Source organism: Mixophyes fleayi, chromosome 2 (genome assembly GCF_038048845.1).
Source record: "Mixophyes fleayi isolate aMixFle1 chromosome 2, aMixFle1.hap1, whole genome shotgun sequence".
Taxonomy (NCBI): domain Eukaryota; kingdom Metazoa; phylum Chordata; class Amphibia; order Anura; family Limnodynastidae; genus Mixophyes; species Mixophyes fleayi.
The window spans coordinates 259,085,118-259,112,228 of NC_134403.1; the positions used below are offsets into that span (position 1 = coordinate 259,085,118).

At 37.9% G+C, this 27,111-nt stretch overlaps 1 protein-coding gene across 6 annotated transcripts; it reads right to left on the reverse strand.

The window, feature by feature from the left end:
• Positions 1 to 281: 281 nt before the first annotated feature.
• TFEB (transcription factor EB) lies at positions 282 to 27,111 on the reverse strand. 6 transcript variants are annotated; one of them, XM_075195994.1, is made up of 9 exons: positions 26,960 to 27,111; positions 12,108 to 12,350; positions 11,528 to 11,794; positions 8,099 to 8,179; positions 7,630 to 7,750; positions 5,963 to 6,019; positions 5,031 to 5,106; positions 3,418 to 3,568; positions 282 to 3,217 (listed from the first exon to the last, which is right to left on the reverse strand). In XM_075195994.1, exons 2-9 carry the CDS (start codon positions 12,303 to 12,305, stop codon positions 2,849 to 2,851), a joined length of 1,320 nt encoding a protein of 439 aa, XP_075052095.1. In that variant the 5' UTR covers positions 12,306 to 12,350; positions 26,960 to 27,111; the 3' UTR covers positions 282 to 2,848. The 6 variants fall into 6 exon arrangements, with proteins under 6 accessions (XP_075052095.1, XP_075052094.1, XP_075052092.1 ...); XM_075195993.1 differs by having other exon boundaries at positions 12,108 to 12,340; positions 26,960 to 27,110; XM_075195991.1 differs by lacking the exon at positions 26,960 to 27,111 and adding an exon at positions 26,587 to 26,745 and having other exon boundaries at positions 5,963 to 6,016; positions 12,108 to 12,340.

The window sequence follows — 27,111 nt, forward strand, 5'->3', positions numbered from 1 at the left end:
AATTCTCACATCTATTTCTGTGGTGGCAGAAAAAAAATTCCTCCCTCTGGGGTTGATTTACTAAAATTGCATTTAGGTGTAAAATTTGCACTAGAACATATCAGACACTTTTTTCATTGTCTAACTTGCACTAGACAGATAAAAATCAATTAGTTGACTTGATTCAGTGCATATGTTGCACCTAAATGTAATCTAAAGTAAACAAACCCATCTGTTGTCATTTCACACATACATGTGTACAGTAACCAACATTTTTCTTACGGAATAAAGATTGAGACAACTTAAGGTGCTGCGATATATCACATCAAAATGTTTAATTGCATGCCTATGTCTTTTAATTGCATGCCTATTGCAGTTATATTATAAAAGCACAAACCTTCACTTTTGCACCTTACATACACTGAACACAAAGTGAAATACATGAAAAAAATAAAATAAAAAATAAAAACATGGCACATTTTGTTGGATGTCGTTATTTATATTGTGTTTGAAGAGGAGACTGCACACATGCTGGGAAGCATTAGCTATTTTGATATCCTATACTGAACCTTTCTTACAGAAACTGCTGCATTCAGTTCCATTTCATGTATGATGTTCTCTGTGCAGACACAATTGTCTGAGTAAAAGCCTTTCCCTGATCAATCATTTTGCAAGTATCTTTTAAGTAGTAATGATAATTTAGCAATCATAATACAACACTATTGAATGCAGATGGTTATATTTTCAGATCTTTAAATAAGTCAACATTTGTCATCTGCAGTATTTAATACAAGCAGCACCCTCTTGTGGATCTTGCTGGAAATAAGTGGGAAAAGGATTTAAAGGAGCATAATACAACTGCATTATAGATATATGTAAATATGAAGCATAATCCAGTTCATTATAAAACTAAACATGTGATTGAATAAAAAAAATTAAAAAAAATAGATTAACAGTGTTGAACACCTGAGAAGTGTGTGCAGTCCTTTGCGCCCCCAATTAAAGAGTGGGAATACTGTTTACAAGAAGCCCATATATGAAGGTTCATTACTCAGATCAGGCACTAAGGCAGGCTTGTTTCAATATCCCGGCACTGCTTTCGTTGCAGTGGAAGATGTGCATTAGAAGTGTTAATTGAAAAAAATATATAGCACTTGAAATCCAACAGGCCATGTATAGCACTTGATCTGTAAGTATAACTAGCTAGGGTTCTAATTGGTGATAAATTAAAAAGACTTATTGTAATGTTGCAAAAGTCCGTGTATGACCTTAGGCCAAAGTGGTTATAATTAAGTAAAAGTGAAACAAAAAGCATATGCTGAACTCTTACAAGTTATGTAGAGGACATATCTTGAATTAAAAGGAGGGCGTATTTTTGACACATTTTAATTTAAGTATATAGGATTTTCCTGTATATTATAATCCTCTCACACTTTTATATGGAGCCTCCATGAGGTTTTGATTATAGTTAGTCCCATTGTCATAAAGATATTCTGCAAAGTGTGATACCATTCTCAAAACAGCCCACACAGCTTGGCTAGCAGATACTTTGTAACAGTTACATTTGTAAGCATCAAGCTCTATGGGCATCATGTAGGAGAAAAAATGAAGTCTAAAATTTGTTTAGACTTATCATTCAATGTGTCAACCATCACCTTCTTCAGCAAGACAGGTGTAAAATCGATCTAGCTGAGGCAGTTATGTGTTCACACAAATCCTTAAGACATGACCTGTTGTAGACATGAGCAGAAAGTTGAGTTATAATATATAGGCAGTGTTTCCAATTCCTCAGGTTCTCCTATTGTAAGCATATGCTCCAAGTGCACAGAAACAATCTGAAAACACAGCAAACTATTTGGCTTCAGGAATGGACTTGGCAAACCCTGATAACGCTGCCCAACACCTGAATGCCTTAAACAAAATAAAATAATTCAAAGAACGCCTCACATGTCAATGGATATGCTGTCCTGAGTGTTTGGCAGAATTCTGCAGTCCAGTAGAAGCATTAAGGCATCTGGGTATCCCAGAAGTTACTCAATGCCAGACTGAGCCTTACATAATATCCTGGTAAAATAAAAAAGTGGTTACAAAAAACGATTATATATGTGGCGGCAGTTCCTGATTTTCTCCTTCTGTTATTGCTGTATACAGACAATGGCGATAGAGGCTCAAGCTCTGATCATCTGGTGGACAAAGGCAAAGACAGCACATGCACACACAGAATCATATGAGTGCACCCCCATGATAACAGCTACAATATGATACATAATGATAATCACTAAACTACACACATCCAAACATTCAAAGCAATGATATTAACACTCAGAATTGCAAACAATCCTTAATTTAAAAAGTTACAAACTCATACTTTCAATATATGTACACATTCACTTTCACATCCATTCACACCTACATACATACACACAGCAGCGCTCCGTCCACACAAGTGAAGGCACTTCTGGCTCTTGGCAAATTATCCTTGGAGGAATTAGAGGCAGTGACAAAGCTGTGCAACTCGCACACAGTTTAAGGGTATTGATCCTTGTTGGAATATAGTAACTGGATACTTCTTATGTGGATAGTCTGATAATAGCGTGAAGAGGTGGAATACAGGGTTTCTGAACATCTTGAACCATGCTCCCTCCACGGAGACGAAACGCTCAATACTTGTTGCATGCTTACCTGTAGATAATACACAGTCTGAACATATTTGCATATATTGCCAGTGCATATATTTTGTTAGTCATATGCATCTGTCTAAACTGTCCATAAATAAGGCAAAGTGATTCCAGCTCCAAGTCTTGAATGAAGTCACAGTCCAGTTACCCTACTGGGTAACATGGGGTCAAAACCCTTATAGTCCATGATGTCACAGGCCATCTACCTCATCAATGCTGAAACTGCTTCGTCGGCTGCTGGCCTTAGAGGTGCCAGGAGAAAGGGTTGACATAAGTGGGTCACAGGCCATTATAGGATCAGACGTTAACATGGTGTCCTCCATCAGCATGAGGTCTAGCTCTGTCCTAGAGAGAGCAGGAAAAGAGGTGTCTGCGCAGGCACTGCTTTGGTAACCAAGCCCTGCAGTGAAGTCCACCTGCTGTGGATATGGTGCTTGCTGCGGGGCTGTAAGCTGTTGCTGAACACCTGTCATGGCTTGTGTCTCATTCTGCTTCATGGAATCAGCTGGGCTTAAACCTTGAGGGGAGAGACCCTGTGCTTGTGTCTGCAATTCCAGCTCCTGGAACACAAAATATATAAGCTATTAATAAAGTATTAGTAAATGAAAGCGACAAATTCAGCTGTATATGCAACATTTGCAATGATGTACACATTCTGAAGGTATGCATGTAAAGTAATTTGATACACATAAGTCATCCTGCTGTAGATAGACTGTTGAACATTATGGGACTTGCAAAAAGTGATAGGCAGCGCTGTCACCTGGATCCGAAGCCATAACTGCTTATTAGCTTGTTCCAGCTGTTTGGAGTGGTTCTCCAAATCTCGGCTCCGCTGTTGCTCTTTCTGCATGTGTTTGATATAATCCACAGATGCCCTCAGAATGGTGCCCTTATTCCAGCGAGTATCACTGCTGTGGAAAACAGGCAAAATGCTTTGTTAACTTCTAGATGCTGGTTTCTGGACCACTGTGTTCATTACTCTGTTTCAGTGCTGAAGCTAAAGGTCCATGGGCCAGGGCACATCCACTCACACTTAATAACTCCATCTATGAGAACCACATACCTCTCACCTACTGTATATTGTTTACAATCATTTGTCTTCTTTCTTTTCTAGGGGCACTTCAACATTACCCTCTCGTTAAGTACACCTCTAGTCTTCCTATCTTTAGCAGACCTTGCCATGCCTGCCATTTTTTTATTGAGTTCTCCGTTTCTCTTATCTCTCTTCCCAGAATATTTGTATACCAGTTGTATAGGACTAAGTCCCAGGGCCTCAGGCTCCTGGTTTTATTATAATTATTAATATTGTTATAATGTTTTCCAATAAATAGGGTCAGACTTCCACCAAAAATACAAAAGAGAATCATACAGTGTACAATTTATGTTTTATGTCTTATGTCTAACATGCAATATAGTTTTGTCCCTTCACGTAGGTGTATTCCATACATATGTGATCTGTTGCCTTCCACATGAAGCATACACAGAAGCATGCATAGAAATAATTGGATGCCAATAATTCCTATACATGCACTGTTGCAAGGAACATGGAAACTGACTTTTCTTTTGTGTTTGATTTATTGTGTGAGCCATTATATTTAACACAGATAACAGTGTGGACAGTTCTTTGCTTTCTCTGTTCCCCAACACGATCACATTCAACTACACAGATTGAAGGTTTTCAGATTCTAAAATATTGTGGAAGCTCTGCAGCCTTTTATGAACAAAAGCTGAAAAAGCTGATGAATACACTGTGAGAACAGCTGTCAGCTCACTATCACCATTTGGCTCCTAGCTCTGTCACTGGACTCCAAGTATATCACTGACAGCTAAGGCTGGCCAATAAGGGCCGTCACTTGCAGCGTACAGCCACCCCCACTGTGATTTGGGCCCCCCTGAAACTAAATGATAGATACAACACTGCTGTCTCCTTCATGCCATCTCCTGTGTCACAATGGAGAAACAGAGACAACTGGTACTGGAGATCCTATAGGGTAAAAAGAAATTCGGACATCTCCCCTTTTACTACTTACTTATGTCTGCTATTTCATAACTGAAAGTAGTCTTTCAAAGCTTCATTACCCAAAACATCATAAGAATTGTAGTGATGAATATAAATTGTTGTTAGCAGGATTGGGTGAAGTAAAATTTCAGTGTATTTCAAGTGGGTATCTGAGCCCACAGTAGGCATACTGTGAATTAGATGTTCTGAAATCTTAATTTATGTTCGTATGATATAGGAAATGAAATATACACTTATGTGCGTAAATATATATATATATATATATATATATATATATATATATATATTCCTGTTTCTTTGTGTTAAGGATATCATATTATCACACATAACATGTTGTTCTGTAAAAAACTCACAGATCATTCGTTTTTGGAATCAAAGTACCCAGCTCCTTTATACGATCATTGATGTTAAATCGTCTTCTCCTCTCAACTAAAAGATAAAAGAATGAACAGAAATTGAAATTGGCCAAAGCTAACAAGACAACACTAGGGGCTATAGTTACTAAACTGCAGGTTTGAAAGAGTGGAGATGTTGCCTATAGCAACCAATCAGATTCTAGTTATCATTTATTTAGTCGATTCTACAAAATAACAGAAAGAATCGGATACAGGCAACATCTCCACTTTTTCAAACCCACAGTCTAGTTAATATACCCCTCTGAGGGGTAGGATGTATAGAGGTGTATTTCCTGGGGGATTTTAAAACCGCCATCAATCGGATCCAGTTTTCAAATATTAAAACACAGTATTTAGAAATCTGTGATTGGCATAAAATCAAATCAAATATGTAATAGATTTTTAAACCGCTCATCATGCAAACACCGTTCATTCCTGATTTAACTCTTAATTCTTTGCAATAAGCACAATTATGCCTCGCATGTATCTTTAGGATACATATTTTAGGAGGCATATCTTTGTGCATCCTATAGACGCCAGTTGCTGCTGAGTGCTCATATAAACTTTATATCTAAACGTATTTTGCGACTACTTTGTGGCTGCATTTTAGCAATCTATTGGACTAATCACACCAATGAAAAACCAGGTCTAAAAAACGTGCATCTTTTTGTATAGTTTCACACACAGCCGCTTGATACACATTACCATTTGTATAGATCCCACTTCACATTTACTTGAAAACCACACAAAAACAAGCATGTTAAATGACAGTTTGGAAAAACCACACTGATATATTCCTATCAAAAGTAAGAACTAGTACATACATACTAAAAAAAAAACAAAAAAAAAAAACCAGTGTTTAGAAAGTGCTTCTGAACACTAGGACTTACTCATATTATGTGTATCCTTCTTTTGACGTTCACGTACAAGAGCACGATTCTCTGCTTCTGGGTAAAAACACAGCGGGCTCAGTACAGCACACAAACATAATAAGGGCAATATATGAAGCTGTGAAATAGAGGACTTGCAGTGCAAATCACATGCCTATTCCAGTACAAATGTATTAATTTACACGCAAGCCCATGGTTTAGCCTCTGAAGAACATGCCATCTACGAGGTGCAAAATTCTGCTCCTTCTGAAAGAGCTGGGTGGATCGGGCTGTTCCTTTGTGAATGTAGCTAGAAATGCCTCAGTCTAGGCCAACACATAACAATCAGATTTTCTGTTGGGGGTTGAGCAAAGGATAAAGATTACACATTTACAGGCATTCCTGGTTTATCAAATGACTGCAAGACTTTTGCAGCGGATGGAATTTATGAATTTACCTCTTTTGCGCCTAGGAAGTGCACTATATACAGAAAATGCCTTTATATGCCGACAATACCTATGTTAGGAATACATTTAAATATAGATATGAACAAGAAATATAAGATAAAAAAAATAAAGTTCAAATTAATTGACGAGATGGTCTAAAAGTGCTAGAAGGCAGGACCTTTGCCAGCATTTACATATAACGCACAAAGAGTTTGCATGGGGATATGCGCCTCGTTACGCTGTTGATTATCAGATCTGTATGGTATAAATGACACAAAGCAGCAATGAACAAAAACAAAAACAAAAAGTGTTTTTTTTATTTTATTTTATTTAATTTAACATAGACCTTTGTGGCAGGCGATAAGAAGAATGTTGTAGTTACCATTATCCATTATTTTGTTTTTTTAAGCATAATGGTTTATGATTCTGGACTACCATGGCAACCACAGTCACATGGCACATGATGTAGGGGACATAGGGGCTTTGAGAAACCTCTCTGAACTCTGTCTGCACTAAGATAAACTCCTTCTCTAAGAGATGCGAGCTTGTGTCTCTGTAGCAGACTTGACTGTGTCTGACAGACATTTGTGTTTGCCAAACAGAGATCTTTTGAAAAGGAAATACATTTGTAGAAGGATAGCTAAAAGATAAAATGCATGCTTAAAAAGGTACTTAACTTGCTTTAAAAAAATAAATAAATCTTCTATGTGGGATTAACGTTTTACACATGCATTACAACCTACCGCATCAATTATTCTAGCCAGGGCCCTGGGGCTATAACACAAATTATAGCTAGTTCCTAGCCAGTCCATCGAGTGATTCCTTTCATGCTCCCAGTATATAACCTTGCATAATTACTTTTTCACAAAGTCTATATGCTATAAAAAACATATATCATAAAACGTAAAACACATTCTGCGTTAAAGATTGGATGTACTACCCTCCTCTTAATTTTGTTCTTTTTCAGTCAAGGGCTTGGTACAGTCCAAATTTTAAACATGCATCCCAGTGCAGGAAAAACAAAGAAATCTGTTTAGCTTTACAGGATAAGAGTTTTTATACTAATTATAAATACAGTATTTAAAAAGGCAATTATACACATATTGGATCCAGTGAACCCTAATTTTGGGTTAAAGGGCATTATATGTAGTTTTGCTTACAATGTATTGTTTAAAACTACAGCTATGATGGAAAAAACAGGTAGCGAACAGAAAAAGTAGCAAATAAAGGTTATCCTATTACCTGAAAGCTCCCTTTTTATTGCTAGGTCTGCTGGGCATGAATTGCTGGTGACACCTACAACAGTATCACTTAGCCGTGAATCATCGCTGTACAGTCCCAAGTGACTACTGGAAAATGGCAGCTACACAGAAAAAGAACAGCAGTAAGTTTGACGAGAAGGAGAAGGAGAAGGAGAAGGAGAAGGAGAAGGAGAAGGAGAAGGAGAAGGAGAAGGAGAAGGAGAAGGAGAAGGAGAAGGAGAAGGAGAAGGAGAAGGAGAAGGAGAAGGAGAAGGAGAAGGAGAAGGAGAAGGAGAAGGAGAAGGAGAAGGAGAAGGAGAAGGAGAAGGAGAAGGAGAAGGAGAAGGAGAAGGAGAAGTAAAAATAGATACCAAGTATGAAAATCAGAAACAAGTCAGAAATACATGCAATTTAGTCACTTGCAATCACTACAAGTAAACACAACATCTTGCACACGCACACACACCTACCGTATTTGGCATGGACAGGGCAGGCTCTGTGTATCCAAACATGTCATCTAGACTCATGATGCTATCGATGACATCATCCATCTGCAAAGGGGCAGTAGTGATTAAGTCACAAAACTGTCATAAATATTGATATAGTGCCCAAATAAACGTATAACATAAAACCGTATGCAAAATAACAAATACAAAACACACAATTTAGGGACATTGTATGTAAACACTGCTGAATTGAGATAATTGGTGCAATTTTTATTTTCATAAAAATAATAAAATAACTGTTAATTAATATTTCTGCATTGCCAACGTGAAATCTAGTCCGTAACCAGCAGACACCCATAGACCAAACACCTAACAACCTGGTACAAAATGCTATGCTGCCAAACACCTGCTTCATTTACTATTGCAGTTACCTATGCTAAATTAATAAATTGATGTTTAACAACACCCTTCTCATTCAGCACATTATGTGTAGTTAAAAAGGTTGAAAAAGACAAAAGGTCCATGAATTTCAATTTTCATAAATTTGAATTGTGCTCATCCAGAGTAAGGCAAAACACAACTTCCAGTGGGACAGCTGAAATGTATCTTCACTGAGGAAAGCAAAAACCTTTCTGACCTCAAAAAGAGCAATCCCATAATGTCCTCTACGAACTAGATTTACAATTTTGTTGTAAGAAAAGCATCCAATCAATTTTTAACTTCCTTTAAGGAATTTTTCACTGTCACCTCAATTCTAACAAAATTGATGATAACAAAACCTTCTTTCTTCCATTTACAACTGATCAACCCCTGTTTGTTGCAAAAACCTTATTAGACAATAATTAATTATATATATATATATATATATATATATATATATATATATATATATATATATATATATATATATATATATATATATATATATATATATATATCTTCAGATTGTGCTTGTAAAATCATTCCAGCCTTTCTTTAAATCGTAACCCTTCTATCCACTTTATTATTGAGGTTGTCAACCTCTAAACAAGTTCTGCTATTTTCTTGTTACAATGTTAGTGAACTTCCCAAAACTGTACCCCATATTGAAGATGTGGGGTTACCAGTGACTTATGGAAGGCAATACTATGTTTCTATCACATGCATTTATCCCCCTTTTTATGCATCCAAGGGGGTAAATGTATTAAACTGTTGATTTAAAGGCAAGTTTTGCCTGAAAAGACATTGCCGTTTTAAATTTACCCTGCAAAAGTTGCCGAATATCATTTACTTGCAAAATCCGCAGTTTAATACATTTACCACCAGGAGTTTGTGTGTCCTTTCAGCCACTGCATGCTGCTGATCAACTTTCTGTCAGCTAGTATTGCAAAGTCTTTTTCTGTTTCAGTTTTATCCAGCTGTATTTCATTTCATGTATAATAAGCAAAGTTATTACTACGATAGTGTACAACTATACATTAAAGTTAATCTGCCATTTCACATCCCAGTTTTCCATGTTTGTCTAAATATCTTTCTGTAGATAGTTCCTATCTTGCTCTGGGTTAATCATCCTACATATCTTAGTGTCATTACAAAATATGAACACATTGCTTTCTAGGCCATATACAAGGTCATTAATATAAAACCAATAATCAATGTTATTGGTTTTACTTTTCTTGCTGTTTATGCAATTCAAAATAGTTTTAGGATTAGACTTGTTCTTTAGCAATCTGCTTCCTTGCTAACATGATATCCCTTTTACAAATTTTGCAAAATACCTTGTATCTCCATAATGAATAGTTTTATACAAGACTACACTTCCACAGTCTACAAGTTTCGCCGTCTCTCTGGACTAATTACACTTTACCCCTCTACAATTCATGTTTTTTGTTGCGGTTACAAAATATTTTAATGGAACTCAGGTCATATGTTACAATGTTGTGATCACTATTAAATATATGCCCCTGCCCCATCTATACAACATCTGTTCTAGTAGATAGTAACAAGCCCAACAGCTCCTCTCTAGTTGGTTCTGCTTCCACTTGCAAAAAAATAGCTGCCTTTAAAATATAATTTTAATAAAATCCTAATAAAATATAATAAATTGTCTTCTTTTGCCAGTAACATTAACTTAATTGTCCTGAGTTATATCTGGGTAGTAAAATCACCCATAGAGAGGATCACATTTTTCGTTGATGTACTTTGTAATGATAAATGATTTTCACGCAATTGTTTGGGGTTTGTTGTAAGCCATCTAACACAATCTGTACTTTACTTGTGTTAAAATATATCTAATATTTTTACGGCCACTATTAATTGCATGCGTCTCTTTATCACTTATTATAAGTCGTCCAATCCACTTCTCTCCTATTTCCCTTGACTAAGCCCTTCTCCCTATGTTTACCATCTTGTACAGTGCTTCTATCCTCAACCTCTCAGCCACTTCCTAATTTAAAATCACCTTGACAATTTTGTTCTCAACCAAAACAGTGGTAGTCTCCCCATTAAGGTGCAGCCCATGTCTACTGTAGACACCGTAGATGAATGACAAATTGGTCCAATTCTTCAAAAGCCCCAAATCTCCTTATTACACCAACATTTCAGCCACTTATTCTATACTAGGCTTGGGATGTCTTTCAGGTGTAGCATGTGGTACAGACTGTAATCCTTAGGCCCTTGCTTCAAGATTACAATCTGAAATCATTTTTAAAGACCATCCATCTACCACTAACTTTGTCATTGGTACCAGTATGGACCAAGAACTCTGGACCCTCCCCAGCACTTCCCAACAGTCTATCGACTTGATCCACTATATGCCCGTCCAGAGCACCAGCTAACCGTTTAAAAGTCACAGATTACCTATCTGCCATCCTAATAATTCCATTTTTTTCCCACGAGCACCTGTCTGGCCTAACTACACTAGCCGTTTCCCCATCTAGCAGTGCCATTACCAATCATGGAACATACACGGACACAAATTTACTTAATAGTAAGTATTACGTTAAAACAAAAGTATTGAATATTAATTAAGTAGACTTAATGCATCTTTAGTGAAGTACTACCAACTATTAATAAAATAGAGGTAACGTACTAACAGACTACATATGCCTACAAAGAAATATTTTTAAATAAATAAGAACAAAATTTCAAAGAGAAAATAAGAATTCTTTACCACAAAAAAAAAAAAGCAAATTTAAAAAGGTATACATAGTTTTCCTATTTCATTGTTTTGTGCATTTATTAGAACAAATGCACTTTCAGACAGTTGCCAGGACAATTAGATAACCTGCAAAGCTCGCTTGATTTTGCACTTAACATATAGCCTCAATAACACACCTGTAGCACCTCAATTAATTTACCACAGGTAAGTGAAATTGATGTGTAACACCACTCTCATTAAGTGATTAATTCAGCACAAGTTACTGAAACAGTAAATTAAATGGGAGATGTGTATAGATGGAAGGGGTCATATACCTGAACACTCACTTCTCTTTCTGTGTTGGAGCACAAGTTCATTCTGGCCATAGGGCTGTTAGGTGCGCTGTTTCCTGCAGAGGACGAAAGACGTGCAGCACGGTGTGCAGGGGATGAAGGAGCAGGTGGAGGCTTTGGCGACAGTCTGAGTGGACTAAGGTGAGAAGCAAATTTGTTCCCAAAAGTGTCAGACAGGTAATCTCGAACCTTCTTGTCTCGGGACTGCTGCAGATGGTAAGTTGTTGGGTTCTCAAGGTGGGTCTGAACCTGGAGAAAAAGCCAGAAGATTTAGAATTGAAAAAAAAGACTAGATGAAAAAAAGAGGTAATGGTTATTAGAGGATTTGTACAGTAACACTAAAGTGACAACTATAAAGCAAAATGGTGGTACATATATGTACATTGAGCAAGGTGATTTCTAATACCCTTACAAACTACAATATGATAGATAGACAGACACACACACACACACACACACATACACACACACACACACACACATATCAAATTACATATAATGCTTTCTGTTGCAATGTAGAACCTTCTATTAGGCTTCTTAGTTCCATAGAGATAAAAGTTACCTTCAGGACCTCCATGGGGACTGGTGGCGGTGCCTGATAAGAAGCAGGGGTGCTGATTGCAGGTGACGTAGTGGAAGGCATGATGTGCTGTTGTTGCAGGAAATGTTGCTGATGTTGCATCTGTATTCGTTCACGTTGCTCTTCTTGCTGAGCCTGCTCTCGCATCAGCTGCATACGTAGTCCAATCCGGGACGCCATGACTGCAGGAAGACTGCGCACGTAGTGGTAAAACCCTACAAGAAACTTTTAGATATCAAAATGCTTTTTAGGAGATTAAATTATTCAACATAACATATGTATCAATAGCTAAATATCCCTTATTTTTCAAAATGGTTTACACTGACAAAAATGTAACCCACTTATTTAACTAGGATCTGAGGTGAATGGCAGTAGGAGGAGAAAAAGTGGTGGGAGTCTGGATTAGAACTAGAGATTTAGTCTGCTAGGGCCATTAAAGTGCTACATCTGGGGATGACAATAAGAGAACGGACATTAGGGTTTTGCCAGATTACTAATTTATGTCAAATAATGCATATACCAGAGATGATAAGGGATAATCATCAGCAACTGTCCCACAAAAGATCTGATAATTATTATCACAATTTATTTCTAAAGCATCTGAATTGTAAAGCGCTATGGAATATGTTGGCGCTATATAAATAAATGATGAGGATGATCTGACATACTGCATATTACTTTAGACCTGGGGAAATTACAGATAGTAATATACATATACACACTAATCTACAATTACACACTGGCAGAAACACAGGGAACAGAAACACACACCATCAAATCTTGGCAGAAGACATATTGTTATTTGTCAGTCAGCCTCTCATTGCATGTTCAAACATCCTAAAATAGTCCATCCCAGCCACCCAATGAAAAAAAAATAAAAAAAATTCCAAACTTCTGATATTTTTTTGAAAGTGTTAAATTGAAGAATACATTACAACTATTAAGTCACTGATACAAATAAGTGTTTGCATACATCTGTGCGTTTATATACATGTCTATTTTCACAAACTATTCAGAAAAAGGAGTATAGAAATTTTTTTTAGACGTGAGACTCCGTTTTCTAACAAGCATAGCATAATACAAATCTCTGAAGGAATGGAGTAGTTGCACCCCATGTGCCAAGTTTTGCATAGTAATGGAAAAACGAGATTTTAATTTGCAGAGTGATATTATGGATAAGATAATGGGATGAAGCAGGTGCATCTTTAAGGGCTCCTTTGCTGTTGGGAGGGACAAAGCAAAATTTCCACTCCGAAAAAGGACTTTTTTTATTTCACCAGCTCGGAGCGGGCAGAAATCCATTTTCATCATATCTTTTCAATGGAAAGCATCTTGCACTTTAGCAAAATGGTGCATTTATAGGTCTGATCTGCCAAAAGTAAAACAAAGATTCAAAAAGCATAAAAGTGCCACAGGTAAAAAATGAAGCCCAATGCCCTCTAACTCATTTATATGGTAAAAAGTAACGTTTACTTTTGCTTGCGTCGCTATGGGGCGCAAGCAAAAGTGAGCTGATATTTCAGAAAAAAAACAAAAACGAAGTGTAATATTTATTTACAATTGAATCTTCCTCACTGAGTACAACAGAACAGTTTTGCGTGAGTTCAGTCAACCTTCCAGTCAGCGTCACGTACGCTCAACAATTTTTCTTGTCTCCCTCCACCTACGCTGTATGGGGCCGCACGTAGTCAGAACAGTACATTTCTGTAATTCAAGCAAACTTGGTAATCTGTAACTGTGTGTGCTTAAAACATTATCATTAGTCGGTTGGTAAGTTGGTGCCAAATACATTTAAATTACAGTTTATCGATTGTTTATCAAATGTATTACTCATTTGTGCCGACCATTATTTCTTTTTAGTTTTCTTGCTGCCCACACAAACTTAAACTTTGACTATTTGGCCCAATTGGGGTTTTGAGTTTAACATGCCTGATCTAGGTGCCCAACAAAGGCAAGACTTCCTTCAGTATGTGACCCAGTGACTGTGATTAGTGCAAACAGAACATGTGTGGTAATCCATAACAACCAATCAGATATAAGCTTTCATTAGTCTAACCACACTAAACTGCTAAAAACTCAAATGTGATTGATTGATACTGTTACAGCAAACTATTCCTTGCACAATGCTATAAAAAAAAGCCCCTGCGAGTACAATTAAATGCATATGTTACATCCACAGCATCAGCCAGAGAACTTCCAATCACTGGAAAGTTGCTGTCAGAGCACAATGATGTAAATGTATTATACAGGTTTCTTTGTTGTTGTTTGTTTTGTGTTTTTTTTTTATTACAGTAATGTGTTAAAGAAAAAAAACTAATATTGGACATGCCACTGACCACAAAGATACTCATGGAATTGCAGAAGGAATCGGACAGTCCACCAAGTAAGAAACATATTTAGGAACTGAAAGCAAATCGTAAACTTCATGCTAAAACTACAAGTAATTATTGGATATCAATAATAACCACAACATGTGCTTTATTAAAACATATCCTAGTATCACATAGAAGCTTGATGTTAGTATAACAATACAAAATGGCCTATAATGCATACTGAAAAAAAAGGAAATTTAACCAATTTGCATTTCTAGTTCTTTATGGAAGATCTTTCATCAATTTGGCGACATCTTGTGGTAAATATCGAAAATAACATGATGATATATTTCTATGTATAAAATGCTGTGAAGTTAATATATTCTACCTGAAACGATAAGAGACTAAGGGCTAGATTTACTAAACTGCGGGTTTGAAAAAGTGGAGATGTTACCCATAGCAAACAATCAGATTGTAGCTGTCATTTATTTAGTGCATTCTGCAAAATGACAGCTAGAATCTGACAGTGGTGGATGCAGGGGGGGGGGGGGGGGGGGCGATCGGGGCGATCGCCCCCCCTAGCAGGGGCTTGCTGCCGGCGGCTGTACATTATGTGCAGGTCCATTCAGCAGTGACAGGCAGGGCCAGAGTGCTGCCCGGCCGCTCTGATTGTGTTTTAAACGCAATCAGAGCATCCGGGCAGCACTGTCCCTGCCTGTCACTGCTGAACGGACCTGCACATAGTATGCAGCCGCCGGCAGCCTCAGATGTCAAAAAGGGGGCGGGGCCTAAATCCCCCCCTACATCGCCCCGGGTAGCAGTATTCTCTAGATCCGCCCCTGGAATCTGATTGGTTGCCATAGGCAACATCTCCACTGTTAAATCACATACAATATAGTCATTTGCAAATTCCAAAAAATACGTTTTATTTTGTGTATCCCTTAAATTCATACCCATTCTAAAATAACATAATTTTGCTCATGATTTATGGTCTAATGATTTTTCTGGATGCAACCTTGATTTATAGAAAATGAAACGTGCTAAAGCTGGAACAGGCAGAATAAATGTTACAATACAATTGCACCACAGAATTAGTTGCCTTTACCGTTTTCTTAACATGCATCTCATTGGTTAAAGGAAAACAGAAACAGATAGCTGTGTTCCTGAAGATTAAAGCATAAAGAATAGGAGATGTCCATATGTAGTAGTTCTTAGAAAGCCCTCTGCAAGTTCTCAGGTAGTGTGAGAAGTATAATCTCAAACTCTAGCCCTTCACACCAACTTCTCCCATAAATACCCACAAAACAACTAAAGTAAAAGGGCTGCATAAAAGGATTTCATTGGTTGTATACATAAAGGCTTTTAATCTTTGCAGTTTATGAATATTTTCCCAAAATTGAACTAGAATTTTATTTTCTCATTCAAGAGCTTTCCAGAAGTTAATTAAACTAACACTCAAGGATATTGAAGAATAAAAATAGTGTTTTCTTCCTGGAATTTTATATTCATCAGAAAACTGTATTTACATTAATAGTATTTTCAAGTTTGTATTATACCTGGTGGTATTTTATAGTGAATCCCAGCAGTAGGAGAAATGCACAGGAGTTTGTTGTATAAATGGTTCTTTACTGAAAATTCTTCAGAACATAGAATGCAGTCTCAACAGTGTAAACTGATGTAAAAAAAGAAATATAAAGTCTTGTAACTTTGATACTGTAATGTCCACAATGGTAGAACATATAATCCAGTTTCAGCTGTGTAAACTGATGCATAAAAGAAAAATATTGAAAATATAAAACCTTAGGTACTGTAACATCCACAATGGTAGAACAGGATAAAGAAACCCCCAGAAATGCTAAGGGCAAATAAAGTTAGCAGGGTTGTTGTCGAGGAAGATGGCAGGAGGATAGTCATACAAGCCGAGGTCAATACACAGAAACAATACAGAGAGTAAGAATAGAAGGGCTCAATGCAAGGAAGCTAGTCCAATAAACAAGCAATTACTTGTATCCAGGAAGCGGTTTATATAGGGCTGACCTTCCCATAATAAGTCGCAGGTGTTTGTTACCTATTACAAGCAAGCACATCACTAAATCCTTCCCTGATGCAGGTTTGCCAATTGAGCTTGTGGCTCACTGCACAAATGCCTCACTGCTGTAATACATAGTGTGGCAGTTTGAATCCTGGAAATATAAGGGGCAATATTGAGAATGAGGCTGAATTAGCAAGTGGTCTGACACAAGAGAAACATGTTTCTGCACAATTTCCACGTGTCACGACGTTCCATTTCTTTTGACATCTTATCTGACACGATATATATGAAGACTATAGAGATCATTTATACTTATACTTTCTTTATCGTTAGTTCATAAAATGTATGAAATCCAACCATAAACTAATCATGCAGCATTCAAAATAAAATGCAACACTGCAGAATACTTCGAAAGTGGTTTCCTCATAAGTAGAAACCATTTGAAATACATTAAATGATTACACCCTAGGAAATAAAAACAATACATTCAAATACACAGAATTGATAAATAATAGAATAGATGTGCAAAAACATGTTTCAAATAATTTGATTGCATGTAGCATATTACACCACCTCAACTCAAACTTCTTCACCCAAGGAAAAATTGATTAGAGCATATAGGCCAGGGGTGACATAGAAGCAGACAGATTTAAAAAGAAGGAAAAGTATAGTAACATAATCGACATCATGACTTTTAGATAGGAGTCTTATTTACTGTATGCACAGTGGTCAAACTGGGGCATTAAAGGACGGTATATGTTACCGTCACTTTTCACTGCTCATCTAACAATACTTCAATACAGAAGCAACAATTTGTGAGTTATTTACTACTGCAAAGTGGATGTTATTTCTCAGTCCCTCTGTGTGTATTTGTCTGTCTCATGTGTCCGTGGCATGGGTGTCACAGGTTTGAGGCGGCTTTTTATTTTATTAAATAGCACATACATATATATATACGTATATACATACATATACACAAATTATTTGTATTGTTCCAATAAAATGTTTCTGCACTCAATCTGGTGTTGTCTGCTTCTGCTTCATGACTCTGGAATTTGGAGCCTTATGATTCATAAGTGAAGCACCCAGCAACTTCCCTAAAAGAGGAGCTCGGGATCCTGCCTACACTTTTGTACTCCTTGTTCTCTAGCCTATATCTTGTATAGCAAATGTATGTGGACAAATTACAAGCCCGAAACCCTAATAACTGTGCATAACACTATAGAAATACATGTTATAAATTCCATCATACTGTTCAAAATATTCCCTCTTCTACTTTTGATGTATTTCTGTCCTCCAAGACACACACATACCTCTTTTTTTTTTTGGTTGGAATAGAATTACCCACTAACAAATTAATATTCTCTTTCAGACATATTGTCTACTACAATGAAGGACTTTTTCTTTCAAGGTTATTAACAGTAATATAGTAGAGCATTAACCAACTAAAAAGTGACTGGCCAATACATACCAGCAATACATATCTCATTATCCTTGTTTGATGCTAGAACTGAATTTGAAAGAACTAAGAATAGACTTTTGAAATCAGTACTAATGTTCTTGAGCTTTTCATTTGTTTTTTTTTGCTAAAGTCATATTTTATGAAAAATAATAAGAAAATAATATGATAAATTGATGTCAGTTCTGTAACCTAGCACTGCATACATCCCAGTGAATAGGATGCACGTTTAACAGATGCTAAGATCTAGTATCTCTGGCTCAGTGGAAGAAAAGCACAGAACAGAATGTGACCTCACAGAACAGAATGCGCTAGACAAGTTACAATTTATCCAGAAGGTTCTTTCCCTGCTTAAGAAAGGAGAGAAAGAAAAACTTTGACTTGCTCAATGGACCAGAACATCTGCAGCTAAAACTGTTTATAAATACTAAATACATTTGAGGTGGACAATATTTACCCAAATTAAAAAACCCTGCTGTGTGTGTGCACATAGTGAGGAATATATAACAGACCTAATTTAGAAAAAGGAACAAAGTCTGCTAATGGCTGCAGATTTCAACACCAGATTGAACAAATCATGTTGTGATTCAACGGGTGCAAATGCAATGTTTTGTTTTTTTACATGAACGATACTGCGTGCTTTTACATGTAGCACACAAATACTGGGCAGCTGCAGCTAGAGTTGAGCGAGGTGACCCTTCCCAAGACTAAATCTATTTGCACATTTTAAATTTGCCACCCTCCCCCCAGCATTGCAACACGTCTTTGCTAAGGAGCAAACTTGCACCTTCTGGATTAATTCCTAACTTTAAATTAGGCCCAACGTGTTTATCTGGGAGCAATGCCATCTGCCCATGATGCCAGTGTAATGCTAACTGCTTCTCCTAATCAGTAGACGCCAACTGTGGGGTGGCTTACATAGTCACTAAGTATATCTTGCTCCTCAAGTGTGTATCTACAGCTGTACAGTGTGTTTATAGCTAGGCGGCTATATACCTATATGCCCATGACTTTGTATCAGTGTCAGTCGAGTCCCCCGGTGTAGGAGGGGGTTTGAGGCTATGGGTGGGGAATCAATGCCAGAAATAGTTCTCTTTTGCTTCAGCTCAGCTTGTTGGTGTGTAACTTCTGCTTTCTGTCTGACTCAGTATGACATCAGTGCATCAACAGACACTGTGTCAACTTTTCAAATCTGTGCATGATTCCCTACCACAACCACCATAAAAATTGGTGTATGTATGTATTGTCCTTCAAGCACATTGTTCACAGTCTTAACACACACATCATTTACTCTGATAATTGAGCAACAGAGCACTTCCTGATGTAAACATAACACGGCTTTAAAGGGGTTTATAAAAATGTGCTAACCAGAATCCTGCTAAAACTCCACTACCACCTAATACAAGTGGAGGTTTTTCCTGGGGCTCTTCCATAGCTCTTGCAGTTTTGGGCAAAAATCAGGAGAGGACCGAGGGGAGGGATTTGTGAGAGGTCCACACAAGCCGCAGTGAAGAGATTGCGGCTGGTCATTGGACTCCAGCTTACAACCCCCCACCCCCAGCCCTTGTGGTCATTTAAAGGTAGTTAACTTATTTGATTTGTCAGTTCTGCATTACAGAACATACAGAGACTGTGAACATCTGCTCCATGTAGTAATCCCTGGGGATCCAGCTAGAGAGAAATGTACTTCAGTAAAATATTTTAACTAGGTGGTACTGCAGCTTTGAAATGTGATAAGCCCAATAGCAATTTAAGGTTACTAGTACTCAAATCATTATTGGGAAACATAAGCTATACAACTTTACTCCTCTTTATCATTAATACTTTATGAATTATGTAAATAAACTGTTGGTGTAGGCTGAAGTCCCTATTGCACCTTATTTGCCTGCTCTACTGGAATGTCTGAGAGACTCCTGAGATAGTGGGTGCTTTCCTAGACTCCTGAGAGAGAGCCTGGCGATCTCCCAGAAGTCAGTGTGCTGGAGGGTGGTAGCCATGTTCTTGTAGCACATCTCCTGGTAAATACATTTTATAAGCTACAAGAAAATAGCTGCTACAATACAGTTTTTATTTACCAGATTATGTGCTACAAGAAAATGATCACTATAATAATATTTATTTACTAGGAGTGCTACTAGAAAAAGGCAACTGTTCTCCAGCGCAAAGATGGAATCATTACTTATTCTTCTCCCCAGTGTTTCCTCAGAATAAATGGCCAGTGAGATTGTCCTGTACACATAATTTAAGAGTGATATTCAGCTCTAGATCGAGGGGTGGTGAGAGGGTCTGAGTGTAAGGGGGGAGGAGAGAAAACTGGGACGGCTTGCGGGAAAGGGCCTGTGTCCTATATGTGTTGGACATGTCGCTGGAGGAAACTAGATATAAGCTGCCCATTTGTGCACATCTCCCTGGCATTATTTTTCAAAAGTAGGCGAGTTTGCACTAGCTATACTCATGTGATAATTCAGTATCAGTGTAGTTAACAGCTGGCAGCTTGATTTTGTCACTGTATGTTTCTCAAGAGCACAGTGAGCGTGCTCTCGCAAGTACATGGGATGTTCAAGCTGGCATGTAAAAAGGTGAATATATAAGAAACTATACAGATATAACACATAGTAAACATGTTTAGTTATGCGCTTTCTGCTCAGATATCTGTCTAAATGTTTGTAGTTGTGTGAAGGAGACAGCTATGCTTTAATGTACAGGGCTGGCATAAATGTGGCAATGCAGCAAGTAGAGGGAGGAAAAAAAACACTTTGGGCTTGATCCATCAAGGAACACAAAACAAATGTATTGTGTGTTTTTTTGTTTTGTTTTTTAAAAACTAGTATGCGCATGTCCCTATTCAACAAGGAGCGGATGAAGATTTCTGGCCTTTTCACCTATCTAACCTTGCGACAATCCATCTTATATGCTGCAGCAAAACTTATCTTTCTCTCGCCACATCCGCTGCACCACTATTCAAATCCGCATAAACTTCATAACCCAATTCAAGCTATTCACTCCGACCAAAGCTTTCTCCAACACCCACCCCTCCTACATCTCTGACATCCGTCATCAGATACCCTCCCTCAGGCCTTCTTAGATCTGCGCCTCACCTCTTCTCCGATTACTACTTCTCGCTCCCTCCCCAAAGACTTATACTGGAACTCACTATCCACCTAACCAGGCTCTCCCAAAGCTTCAATCATTCAACCTCCTGTCTCACATATGCCCTCATCTGTCAACCTTGCATGTCCTTGATCTGTTTCTTTATATGTTTTGTAAACCATTGATAATAAATCTTTCTACACCTTTCTTGTCACTACTGCATTAACCAAGTCTCCAGCAGATGTCCTCAGTAGAAAGGTGTACTGGAGACTGTTGCAACTCCCAAGGCAAAAAAATCTCATTGACCAAGCCCCTTGCTGATGGGCTGGAGTAACCAGTGATGGGCTGTGCAGGATCCCTTAAAATGCAAATTGCTATGTGCAATATAACCCTGTGATACTGGTTCACTACGGCAATGAGGGAAATTAGATGTGGACAATTAAATAAATGAAAAGGCTTTGAAATGGCCTGCTCAGTATGGCTTTACGAAGCTAAATTACATCTGCACCGCAGCCAAGTTTGGCAACAGGGGATAAACAGATATTAAAGTTATGACTTTTAGCCAAAAAAATATTCTCCCTTCACTACAGGAGATTCAAAACTAATCCCCAAAATTGCACTTTTCAAATGTTAACCACAAAGGTATAATGTGTTTCAGCGTTAATCTAACATTACATTTTAAAAAGTACAATATTATCTCCCCACTCCATTATAGCTGAATTCCCTCACACATCATTCTGAGGCAAAAAACGAAAAAAACAGTCATTTCAGTTGCTGTGATGTGACTGGAACTGTTCAAGGAGCACGAACGAATCCACCAACTCCCAAAGTGCATTTAAGTAACAATGGCATAAAACACCAGTGCAGAGCCTGAGGTCAAGGGAAAAAACATGCAACCCCTCGTATTCTAAAGAAATGTTCTGTCCATTTCAATGTCAAGCCTGAAGCATATTAAACAGTTTAGTACAGTAGTATAAAATATACTCAGAATGCTTATCTGTCTACTGCAGTCTGTTTTAAGGTCTCATATAAACACTGATTGTTTTCTCTTTAATATTTCAATAAAATAGAGATTCAATAACATGTCTTCGCTGCATACTTGAGCATACTTCATCTATATTATGTAAAGAGGGTCTGTTAGGTTTGATATAAAAGTACTTTTACATAGTGCCTTATGTATGTGGTAAAGAAAAACAAATACAGTCGCCCTGTGCTCTCTCCACTGGGAGAAAGCATAATATATTGTTCGCTATATGCAAATTCAGTATGCAGCTGTAAAGTCAGAGTCATGCTCACTCAGTTCCTCTGTAATCGCAAGGCTGGGGAGCTATGACATGTTTTTGGGACTTTCAAGATACTTGGAATGTTGCAAATAATTCAAACCTCAGTCCAGTTCAACATTCTTCTAAGTGCCTCTTGCTGTGGCTTATACTTTAAAAATGACTTTAAAAGAAAATATATTATATTTACAAATAAGGTTTAGGTTTAATTTCTAAGAACATTCAGAAAAAAAACAGAGCCACAGGTTATCCTGTACAGAGAACCTTATCTTTCAGCTTTTTTATATACTAAACCATTGTTACGGTACAATGGTATATCAATGGTCTCCAAAAGAACAGTAACCCCAGTGATCAAATAAGCAAAAATAATAAAATGCTTCATCGCATTCTAAGCAGTAACATCTTAACTCAGATGTGAATGCCCTTGTTCTACTAAGAAAGAGGAACAAGGTCAGCATATAGATTTCTAAAAGTGTCAGTTTTATACATTATAAACCTTTGTTTTTTTAAAAAGATGTTTTAGCATTAGCTGGATTCCTGGAATACATACTCTATTCACTTACCTTACTGTCACAGTCCCAGGGCCAGATGTCAGGCAGGATTGAGCAAGCATTTAGCAACTCCAGACCCTCATCTACCCTTGTCCTTGTAACACTAATCATCAACTGTCCAGGGTCAGGAACTAGCACGGTACCTGTAAACATCAACTGGCCACAGCCAGGAAATGGCGCCGTACCTGTAAACATCAACTGGCCACAGCCAGGAAATGGCACCGTACCTGTAAACATCAACTGGCCACAGCCAGAAAATGGCGCCGTACCTGTAAACATCAACTGGCCACAGCCAGGAAATGGCGCCGTACCTGGCCAGTACCAGGAATTAGCATTCACCCTGACTCTTCCTACTGCCAGACACTAGCACAGTACCTGTATCCACCAACTGCAGCCAAGAAATAGCACTGCACCTGTAAGCATCAACTGTCTGGAGGAAGGAACTTCAACAATGCGCTACATTCCACTAACTTTATGCATTAAGTGTACCCTACACCTCTTAAAGTGTCAGCTCATTTGGGCAGGGCCATCTTTACCTTCTGTTTATGTAATTTGTATCGTGATCTCCTCAACTTATAGTGCTGCACAATATGTTGCAGATTATAAATGATAATAATAATAGAAATTTCAAACTAATTTATTTGTGTTTGATTAATATTTTGTTAAATAAATTACAAGAATTGTTTCTTGCTTTCTGCCTTGTGCTAAACCTGGCTCCTGCTGGTTATTCTTCATCTTCCAGATTTTCAACCTCTTCATTCATTTTTACATGTTTGTGTCAGGATGTCTTTTCAACTTTCTACAGCAGTTTCTCTATGAGTAAACCCCACATCATAGACAGTCCCGCTTCCTCAATTTGTGTTTCAAAGAAGTCAGTCACAAACAAATCTGCACAAAATCCAAATCAGCTCTGTAACTAATGTTTTACATTATGATGATTTTAGCCAACAATAAAGATTCTAAATAGCTATTAGGAGATGAATACTACTTTATTAAAACTGGGTCCATCTTAGTTACATTGTCATTCTATTAGTTTTGTGACTTATCTAGCTCAAGAGTGTTTATTTCCAATGATGTCTGCCCTAAACACATATAGGGTGATGCAGAATTGGATGCAAAACAGGAGTATCTTGCTCCTTAAAAAAGAGCAGGGAAAACGAGCGCATTTCCTCCCACATGCAGAGCTGTACGCATCTCGTGTTGTGTCCACCTCTGTATCAGCATCATATGCGCCTGCTCTACGATAAGTCAACATCAAGGCCTATAGCAAGTGCAAAAACTATACCTCTTAAAAGGCGTATATGTGTTATTCTGCAGGTCTGCATGAGCTGTAATTGCATTAACAAGCCTTTATTATACTTGGCCCTTTCCCTCCTCTCCCCGTCCGGCCCACATTCACGCAAGTCTGCATATGAGCACATGCATGTGGCCACTTTCTGGTCAAACAATCTCATGCAAGATATACTACACAAACTGGCTTTCCACTCTGCATCAGCCACATTGTCTTGCCACTTTTTTTAACATTCAGATATTGGTATTTGCACCAAATTATGCACTCTCCTCCAAGGAAACCTTGAGTTCCATCTGGTAGAACACTACACTGCACTTATTCTACATTCTGTACAAATGCAGACCTTGATTCAACTTGGAAGATGTAGAATTACACACCTGTAGAAATTTACACGTCGCACTCAGAAAATGCAGTGTAATTCAAAAGTACCTAACTTTCTGAAGTGTAAGATAATGCATTTGTCTTCATAGGGAAATCAGATTTCCCTAAAAGGGTAGGCAGGGTGCTGAGGTTCTGTGTCTTGCTGGACAACCATGGTACTAGTTATCACAGACTGTGAAAGACAGGACAGTACTTCTGACTCATTGGCCCTATTTAGCACTGTGAAGGAAGCATAGAAGTTGTGTTTGTGTGTGTGTGTGTAAAGGAAAGGAGGGGGGTGAGAGTACCAAGCTTAGCTGTGAAATTTAAGCGGTGTGTTTGACAGCTGAAAGCAGGAGCACTATGTGCGGCGAGTGTGATCCTCAGTGTGTAACTGGGTGGGAGTGCTTGCTTTTGTTTATCAGTCTAGTGTAGAAAGCAGATTACAGGTGCACTTGTACTAACATAGAGTACAGCTATGTATATACAGATTCTTTTAGTGTATATTATTTTAATACAAAAATCTGTGTGAGCTTTATAGCAAAAACAGTTATACAAATCCAAGTGTAAAAAGTAATATTCATATAGGCAAAATTGTATATGATGGGTCCCACTCACACAGCTCTGTTGACCCATTACTCCAGCCCAATGCTGTAAATCAGACAATGTCCAATTATTAACACACTTCCAAGAGTCATTCTCAATGCCATCCAAAAGTCTCTTGTACAAAATTTAGATTTGTGACATTTTAAATGTAAGATTAATAATGAAACGAGGGGTGAAAATAATAATAAAAAAAATATTTGTGGAAATATTCAATTCTATCCATATTTTCATACTCGAATGCTACTGTAGTGCCAAGCACAAAAAAAACAACTATGTAGATAAGAGCTTGATATGGGACATTTTTCTTTTTAAGAGAATGATGCTGAATCCACCCCCCCTTTCCGAGATGAATAGTTATTGTAGCGTATGTGTATTTATGTAATATTGAACCAGGAAATGTTCTATTATCTTTACATATTCGCTTTACTTCAGTCAGTGCATTCTACAGTGAATAGCAATATACAGTATACTGATATTATTCAGAGAAGCTAATGTGCATTCCAACTTGAAATCATTTTCAAACCAGAAGATATGTTTAAAAAAAATAATGGTGCAATATTTAATAAGAGCTCTGATACCAGCGCTGCTTTAATAAAGTGTGCTCACAAACACCTATATAAAAGACCCATAATGACATCAAGTACTTACTGTGTGAATTCCCCTTTAAGTTTTTTGCTTTTTTTTTTTGGACAGCATCTTAATGGCGGCCCCTTAGCCCACACACATTAACTGGGTGTGTGTGAGAAGAGGGAGGGGGGGGCTTCACAGAATAATTCCAGTTCTGTTGCAATTATTGGCTCACTCATTGCACAATACTCCTGTTCTGCAAATGTTTTTCACATCTCCATAAACAAATATCTGAATTTGTTCTATTTTGTGATAAACAACATGAACACAGTGGAAAGAGCCACCTGCATCATACACATTTACACACAAATAGCCAACTTTAATCATGTCCTACACATCATGAGAAACCGACAGGACTGGCCCGAAACTCAAAATTGTGTTATGTAATCCAAACATCATATGTCCACAGGATAAGCTAATAAGGTATGCCACCATTATTATCAACATACAAGCTCAAGGGCTAGAACCTTGTAAAACCCAAACTATATTTCTGGCCTAGACACAACACTGGCAAGATAAGACAGTGAAATGTGAGGCTAGCTATGAAGAACATATTGTATACAGATGCAGGGATGCACTACTAACAACAAAAAAAGCACTCCTGATAAAAGCACTGAGGAACATTGTAATCAAATATCAGTCTCTGCACAATTATTTGTAATTAAATAAATGTTATTACACAAAACATCTAACCTAGCACTAATACAACGCAGGCACTATCCAAACTTACAGCTCAAGAACAGACATTGTATATGTCATACGGCTTCAACCACAAATGAGTGTATGGGGAACAATCAGACTATGGGCATCGTCAGACTATTATTGAAATATCCGGAGAAGAATATGAACTTACTGATTTTCCCAGACATCCCTGCTAACTTAATTACGTAGCAAGAAACATATATTTACTTTACTGTACCAGTAGTACAGATGAATGTCAGTTCTCAGAACCAGACAAGTACATCTAGGTAGTACCAGAACCAACTGTGACCCAAATAACCTCCTCCTAGCCCCGGATGTGTCCTTATGACAGGTGTCACCGGGGCTCCTCCCCTTGAGGCACTCCCCGTTACTCCCCCGGTGACTCCCGTACACTATGCTAAAGTGTCTTTGATGTATATACCCGGTACCCCATACCGGCTGCAATCTGCACTCACTCGCCAACTTCACAACTGGGGCGCATCTGCAGTGTCCCCCTGAAGGTCACTCAAAGTAGCAAAGGTTACCTGGCAAGTGTATCTTCTTCCTGATATCCCTAGACACTGGCAATTGCGCCCAGCAGCTTGGCCGGTGTAAGCCCCAGGGCCCCGTTCCGTGCACCCCTCACGGCCGACTCTCCCGCCCCCTGTCACCGGCTCCTGTCAAAACTGAGAAAGAT